Here is a 7,831-nt window from a genome sequence, read left to right as displayed (position 1 = left end):
GGGGGGGAGACGGAGCGGCACGAAACATGTCCGACCCCTCCGCTCCTCCGCTCCGTCTCTTGTTTGTACGGTCACACCTCAATACACGGAATCTGCTGGAAAATAATTAGCGGTCGACCCCATCATAATTTTTTTTGCAGTTGGTGTGCTCTCTATTTGGACCGCAGGGGGTGGGGGTGGGATGGTTTACCAACCGCTGAACCAACTTGAAGGCAAGCTGCGCCTTGGCCGCCTGGGCCTGCGGCCGCCTCCGGCCGCCTCCGGCCGGGCCGTCGCCACCGGAGCACTTGTCAGAATGCCGCGATGCATTATTTATGGCGAGGGGCTGAAGGACGAAAGGAAAGGGGAGTTTTCACTCTGGAATATTCATGCTGGGCCTCTGCTTTGCGGCGGCGCGTGGCGCGGACTCGGTCGCGGCTGGACGAGGACAGGGGCGGGCAGGCCAGGCTCTCGTCCGAGCCGAGCTCTGCTCCCGTGCTGTCAAGTCCAAGTCGCTTTGCAATGCTTAGGAGCTTACTTATAGATGTTACGAATGTCGCCCCCCCCCTTTCCACACTCATCTCTCATGCTACAGCGACTGTTGCACCGTTATTTTGAAGATCAAAATATAAAAGATGTACTTACCGATTTTTTTTTCTTCTTTCAGGAAGAAGATCGAGTCAATCGGCAGGATGACGCAAATGACGCAAGAGGAGATCATGATCAACACCAAGACGGTGGTGCAGGGTCTGGAGGCGCTCAAGAACGAGCACAACTCGATCCTAAACGGGCTGGCGGCCGCGGTGGGTAGCGAGGCGCACCAGCCGCTGGGCACCGAGAAGGTCGGCATCCTGCGTCAGTCCCTGGACACCATCGAGCTGGGTCTCGGCGAGGCTCAGGTGAGTTCCTCCCGCCTGGGACCCACCCCCTCTCTCCTCCCGGTCTCTCAGTTTGGTGGCTTCACGTGCCCTTTTGGTCACAGGTCATGGTGGCGCTCGCGTCCCACCTCCAGATCGTAGAGGCCGAGAAGCAGAAGCTGCGCGCGCAGGTGCGCCGGCTGGTGCAGGAGAACGCCTGGCTGCGAGACGAGCTTGCCAACACGCAGCAAAAGCTGCAGGCCTCAGAGCAGGCTGTGGCACAGCTCGAGGAAGAAAAGAAACACATCGACTTCATGATGAGCATCAGAAAGTACGACCAGGACATAATTGTGAGTTACGCCCAGCCCTTCTCTACCCTCCGAAGCCTCGCGAGTTTGCCTAACCCCCAGGCGTACATACTGACTCTCTTGTTGTGCAGGGCGAGGACTCCATGTCGGAGTCCACCAGGTCGGACCGGCCTCGTCAAGACGACCCTGTGGTAGACCTTTTTCCGGACGACGACGCGGACGACAGAAACAGTGAGTAGACTATAGTTTTCATTCGTCCTTTGAGTTAAACCATAAGCGCTCCTGTAGCAGAGTCATCGGAGAGCTGGCGGGAATCGATGGTTGTGCCTGTGTATTTTCCGAGTGGTAAATAAGTTCTGAATTGGGTGTACAAAGTTCGGGAATTAATTGAATTTGAATTGGCGTGAATTGGACTAAATTGATTGAATTGTTTATGAATTAATTTGAATTATTTCTGAATTTGCTTTAAATTATTTCTGAATTGCATTGAATTAAATATAATTAATTGGTTTGAATTAGGGTGATTTGGGCAGAATTAGGGGTGTGCATTTAGCTGGCGAGTAATTTACCCCTCGGTAATTTCTCAGGTGTCGCTCCTCTCAGACGATCGCGGTGACATGTGTCTCGTTGCCTCGCGCCGACCTGGTGATCTGGTGGTGCTGATGCTGAAATTATTTTGTGGTTTTTATTGCAGCAATGTCTCCTACGCCACCCAACCAGTACGCTCAGCAGGTGAATGCTGGCTACGAGATCCCCGCCAGGCTACGCACTCTACACAACCTGGTGATTCAGTACGCCTCGCAGGGTCGTTACGAGGTGGCGGTGCCGCTCTGCAAACAGGCGCTGGAGGACCTGGAGAAGACGAGCGGCCACGACCACCCGGATGTGGCAACTATGCTCAACATCCTAGCCCTCGTCTACAGGTACATTCACAAGTTCCAGTTTTCATTTGTTACTACAGTAGTACTAGCTATACTTACGCCAGACTACGTCTCGCGTGACAGAGGCTTCGCGATATCTCACGAAGCGCTGGCTCACATAGCTAGGCCCGCGCCGCTGACAATTAGTTAATGAGTAAGATGTAGATACACGGGTAGGGCCCTCCGTCCCCTGGCCTGATTGCATATCTCATAAGTCGAGGACTAAATTACTTCAAAATTGAGGAAAGGGAACTTACCCTATTTGGGGGATGAGGGGGAAGAGCCCATTTATAGTTCAAATTTTGTCAGTTTTTCGTGACGTGATTGTCAGAGATCTGGGTCTCAGCCAAAAAAATTGATAAACGTTGTCTACGGTTTTTTAAACGCACACCTTACTCCGATTAGTCGTCCGCTCCGCGCGCACTTGCCGCCCTCGTGAAAAATAGTGCACAGTTTTAAAACTTGGAGTGTGTCCGAATTCTCGAATGTGTCGACACGGCCGATGGTCATCTGCGCCGCGTGTACCTGGGGAAGTTAGGGGGCCGGGAGTAAATGCCGGCGCCGCTGCCGGGGTTCGCGCGGACCGGTCATCTGCGCCGGGCCGCTCGTGTGATCCCCTCTGGCTGAAAATGACCATCCGCGCCGGCTGTGATGTTGGTTGCCTATTCGTAATATTGCGGGCGCCGTGCACCGGCCGGCATGTGCGGGTAAAGATACTGCCAATGCTGCGTTGCACTTCGCTTTGCTTTAAAATACAATGAGGCAAACCCAAACTAACAAACCTAATTTAATACAGCAGATCAGTAAAGATACTGCCAATGCAGCAATCCGCTTTGCTTTTAAATAAAATGAAGCAAACCAAAACTAACAAACCTAATTTAATACAGAAATCGGTGCGACCGTCGACACTTTGCGATTCGTGTCGACACAAATTTGGTAAGGGGAGGGGCTGGTCAGCAGGGACGGCAACCTGCAGCCATCCCTTGCGAAAGGACGTCGCGGTCCGCGGTCGTCCGCGGGGGTAGTCGCGAACCGCGACAAACTTAAGTCGTCGATATAGGTCGGTCGCGGTTCGCGACTACCCCCGCGGACGACCGCGGACCGCGACGTCCTTTCGCGAGGGATGGCTGCAGGTTGCCGTCCCTGCTGACCAGCCCCTCCCCTTACCAAATTTGTGTCGTCACGAATCGCAAAGTGTCGACACATTCGAGAATTCGGACACACTCTTGTGGTCGATAATGCTCAAAGACACCACGCAAAAAGACTCAACAAGAAATTAGCGAGTGCTTTGTCTATAACCACTTAGAACTAAATTTCCCTAACAGTGGGTTCGTTTCGCCGTTAGCAAGAATTGTTAACGTTTTTAGCCTGCCCTTCTGCTTTGAAAAAGCTATCCAGCGGGCTTATGCAAACGAGCTCGTGTCTGCCTGTCTGTCTGTCTGTCGACAGAGCGACAGAGGTGGTGTCAGCGGAAGAGGTGGTGGGAGGTAGCCGGTTGCCCCCCGTTACCTCCACCGCTCCCCCCTCGCCCTCCGCGCCTGCACACCAGTGCGTAGGCAACCCATCGAGCTGCCGCGTATTCTCCCGGACACCCGGTATCTCTCACCGTTTGGGCGCTGGAGATGCTTTTTCGACAAAAAAATACGCCAAAAATGACCACGCTGTACTTAAAGACGTACAAGAAGGCCTCAAATCGAAAAATGACAGAGGATCAGAAACAGCACATTCTTAATCAGAATCAGTCTTTGGAATTGCCGTATCTTCCATCGTTTCAAAGCTAGAGGTCGATATACTTAAAACAATGGCAAAAAGTCCAGTTTTAAGACTGAATGATAAACAATACAAACTGAAAACTGTGCTTGTTATTTTTAATTTTTTTTATTCATTTCCAAAGCAGAAGGGTGGGGGTGTAGTCACGGTGTCGCACCGTTACAGTCTTTTCTCATGTGCAAGGAGCTAATCTTAAGGGCCGCAGGCACCCCGAAAGCCTAAGTTTGTTCGAAATACATATAGTGACTCGTATGTCGGCCCGTAGGTCCGACAAAACGCCGGCGGCAGGCCAAGCAGGCCCGGTCCGTGCCGAACGGAGTTGCCTGCGGAGCGAAGTGCTTATAATAAACGTTTCCATTGAGAAAATAAATTTTATCTGATTGTTGTGCTACTTATTATGCTTCTTTCCTCAGGGACCAAAATAAATACAAGGATGCAGCAAATCTTCTAAATGATGCATTGGCTATTCGGGAGAAGACTCTTGGAGAAAACCACCCAGCTGTAAGTATGCTGGCAACAAAGCTAACATATTCTGGTACAGGGCTTCCATGCTTACAACTTCATATGTATTTTGTTTCGATTTTGTTTCGTCTAGGTTGCTGCTACACTGAACAATCTGGCTGTACTCTACGGTAAAAGAGGAAAATACAAAGAAGCAGAGCCTTTGTGCAAGCGTGCTCTAGAAATTCGTGAAAAAGTTCTTGGAAAAGATCATCCTGATGTTGCAAAGCAACTAAACAATCTTGCCCTTCTGTGTCAGAACCAGGTATGTACTAAAATACTTCCCTCAATTTAAAGCTTTAAAAAAAAAAAAAAAACACTGTTGATGCTTTACTTTTACTTACCAAAGTTTAACATTGTTGCAGTTTAAATTTGAAGAGGTGGAAAGGTATTATCAAAGAGCTCTTGAAATCTATGAGAGTAAACTTGGTCCTGATGATCCAAATGTCGCCAAAACTAAAAATAACCTAGCATCTTGCTATCTGAAGCAAGGGAAATTCAAAGAAGCAGAAATCCTTTATAAACAAGTTTTAACTCGAGCACATGAGAAAGAGTTTGGAACAATAGATGGTAAGTTGCCAACGACTCAGCATGCCCAGTAGTTCACTAAAGAATATACACAGATACCATTGGACAGTATCAGAGAAACAAAAATGTGATATTTATCTAGAAATATAATGTATTTACAATAGATCAGGGTCCTCTTTTCTGCATATGAGCTTAAATTAGACCAAGTAAGTTTTACCAAAGATGTGTTTTAGGATTTCCTACATGCAGAAACTTAATTTATTTCTAAAATGGCTATTTCAAACTGTCCATTCACTCTTTGATCTGTGTACATTCTGATTTGGCATACTTTGGTATATTTTGGTGGAAGATTATGTATGCGTTTGTAGTTGGCAATCTTTTCAAAACTGTTGCTCCTGGTAGCTTTTGAATGTGTCTGGAAAAAAAAAATTCTTCCTGCATTTTAGATTTTTGTTTGAACTCTTACTTTTTTGTTATTGTCTCAATATCTGTATTTGCAATGTATGTTACTGATGATTGATTTTATACACAATTAGCCTTTAAATGCACAATTTATGTAGGTAATAGATCTATTCTCCTTCAATATGAATGCTTAGTCACCATTATAGTTTATGCTGTTCCATTTATGAGACTAGATTGTAATGTTCTGCGCAGAATGCTCTATCAAATCATGGAATTTTCTTTTGATTTTGGGGAAGGTTCCTAATTGCAGTACTCTATGCTATGATCACCAGACTGTAGTATCTTCTGAACTTCCTTTTACCCCTCTTTCCCCCTCTCCCCCCCCCCCCTCTCTATTTTCTTTCTTTGAGGCTGGACAGCACTACCACTTTTTGCAGGGGGAAGGGGGGGGGGGTGTTGTCATGACTGATTCTTGTATCTTTTTTTTCTCTCTTAAAATATTTAGGCTAGTTTCTAATATAGGTATTAAGATCAACAACCCCCTTTTAAGTTCCTACATTGCTTTATGAGCTTGCAGGTTAATTAGGTACTCTGTTGGCATGTGTGGTCTTTGTTGCTTCTTTTTTGTGGTCAAGGAATGTTTAGTTAGGTCTTTTTGAGTTTTGTTAATATTTGAAAGTCTAACCTAGTACTTTTTGCTTTTGTAGTTCTTATGTAGCAATGTCTATTGTTTTCTGAAAAAGCAGAGAGAATTTCCTATAGCTCTCTTTTTGTTTTATCATCTATTTTTATATATTATTATCCCGATTAAATTACCCTACGAGGTGATATTCCATGATCCTCAAGTGCTATTTCAAACTCAATGATTATTGTTGCTGTCCTCTAAACATGATAATAACATAATGTCTCGCACAATGCACACTTTGTGTATGGATTTTTCCTCATATGAGCTTAAATGCTTTTAATGTTAATGCCTTTCTCCACCTTCTGAATGCAGAGTGTTCTTTTGCACATTACTGAAGACGACACAAACATTCCATTATTCCGTTTTTATTTTGCCATTTGTTGTCCTTAGACTCAACAATTTTTTATATATTTTTTTTCACCTTATTCAGTTATTTTTGGATATATTTTTGCTTGTCTCTCAACAATATTATCTTTATTTCTTTGGTTACAAAAGAAATAGATGTTTCTCTACAATATTTGTTGCTTCTAGAGGTTTCTTGTTATTGGTGCTGGAGAGAGTTAAGTTTGATGTGAGAGAGAGTGGTACTGTTATGTAAAATTGGACCATATGCATAAAATAAAAGTAACTACTTTATTATTTGTGCATTTTCATTTGATGATCAGCACCACTCCCTTCACTGGCAGACTAATGTTTAGCACCCACATACAGTGTTGCTATCCTTTGTTCACTATCAAGCTTCTCCTCAGTCTAATTAAACCAAAGAATATCAAAATTGTGTCAGCTCAACAATTAATGTAATCATAAAGCAGGGTACATATAAATAAGACTATTTTAAATATTTTCTTTGATTTTGTATGTTACAGGGGATAATAAGCCCATTTGGCAAGTTGCTGAGGAACGAGAAGAAAATAAACACCGAAATAAAGAAAATGTTCCATATGGTGAATATGGTGGGTGGCACAAAGCAGCCAAGGTATAATGAAAGAAAATTTGAAAGCTATTTTGTGCTTCTTCTCTGAGTTTGCTGTGTTTGCTAAAATTCCTTTCTTGGTCAGGTTGATTCTCCAACTGTCACCACGACTCTTAAAAATTTAGGGGCTCTGTATAGACGACAGGGTAAATATGAGGCAGCAGAGACTCTAGAAGACTGTGCTTTACGCTCCAGAAAAGAGGTAAAAGATAAATTTTTCTCTTTACTTAAGTACCTATGTACTTAGAATATACAGTGAATGTTGATCATCGCTCCTTTGTTTTGTAGGCTTTGGATATAGTTAAACAAACAAAAGTAGCTCTGAGCAATATTGGGGCTGAAACAAGTGCATCTAGCGGAAGTAACGCAGACAAAAGACGCAGCTCGAGTGGTCGAGAACGGTCAAGCCGTAGAGGTTCTCGAGAATCCCTTGAATCAATGCCTAGTGAAGCTAGTGAAGAGGTGAGTCAAAATTAATTCAATTGCTTAGTACATACATGTTTGAAAATGCAAAAAACAGTTGATGTGACTCCAAAACCAAAATAATACACTTACCCTTTACCTCCTTCTACCTACCTGCTACATTAGTGAATATATATACTGAAGCTAATCGAAAAGGAATACATTCAGAGGTCTTAACTTGACTCTCTTGAAAGTAATTTTTTACAAAATGTATTAAATGTTAATGTAGCTCAATACAATTCTTCATTATTTTTTTATTTTTAATTGTTTATTTAACTTTGACCAATCTGCATATCCTGTGTGCTCTCCTGCTGCTGTCTGCTGTCCCTATTTAATCCTCTGTCTTAAAATCTCCTCCTCTCTCCTTTCTCTTCAACACTTACCAAACAAAATTTTCTGTGTTGCTGTCATTTAGGACAAGTATTATAGTTGTTCCCTACTATAAT

The 7,831-nt window shown here is 44.3% G+C and overlaps 1 protein-coding gene across 11 annotated transcripts in view; it reads left to right on the top strand.

The window, feature by feature from the left end:
- The window catches only part of LOC113208007 (kinesin light chain), a 78,804-nt gene that overhangs the window by 64,812 nt on the left and 6,161 nt on the right, over nt 1–7,831 (top strand). For all 11 annotated transcript variants that reach the window (XM_026424825.2, XM_026424829.2, XM_026424827.2 and 8 more), the window contains 10 exons: nt 647–878; nt 962–1,186; nt 1,276–1,375; nt 1,839–2,067; nt 4,248–4,335; nt 4,430–4,600; nt 4,701–4,905; nt 6,817–6,926; nt 7,009–7,125; nt 7,212–7,385. In XM_026424825.2, coding sequence (XP_026280610.1) covers nt 672–878; nt 962–1,186; nt 1,276–1,375; nt 1,839–2,067; nt 4,248–4,335; nt 4,430–4,600; nt 4,701–4,905; nt 6,817–6,926; nt 7,009–7,125; nt 7,212–7,385 — 1,626 coding nt within the window. In that variant the 5' untranslated portion in view covers nt 647–671. The remainder of the gene's footprint in view (nt 1–646; nt 879–961; nt 1,187–1,275; nt 1,376–1,838; nt 2,068–4,247; nt 4,336–4,429; nt 4,601–4,700; nt 4,906–6,816; nt 6,927–7,008; nt 7,126–7,211; nt 7,386–7,831) is intronic.

The sequence above is a fragment of the Frankliniella occidentalis genome, unplaced genomic scaffold (assembly GCF_000697945.3).
Source record: "Frankliniella occidentalis isolate FOCC.00 unplaced genomic scaffold, Focc_3.1 Scaffold36, whole genome shotgun sequence".
Classification (NCBI taxonomy): domain Eukaryota; kingdom Metazoa; phylum Arthropoda; class Insecta; order Thysanoptera; family Thripidae; genus Frankliniella; species Frankliniella occidentalis.
Note: the sequence above shows the minus strand (reverse complement) of the source record. Positions and strands in the feature narration are given on the sequence as shown.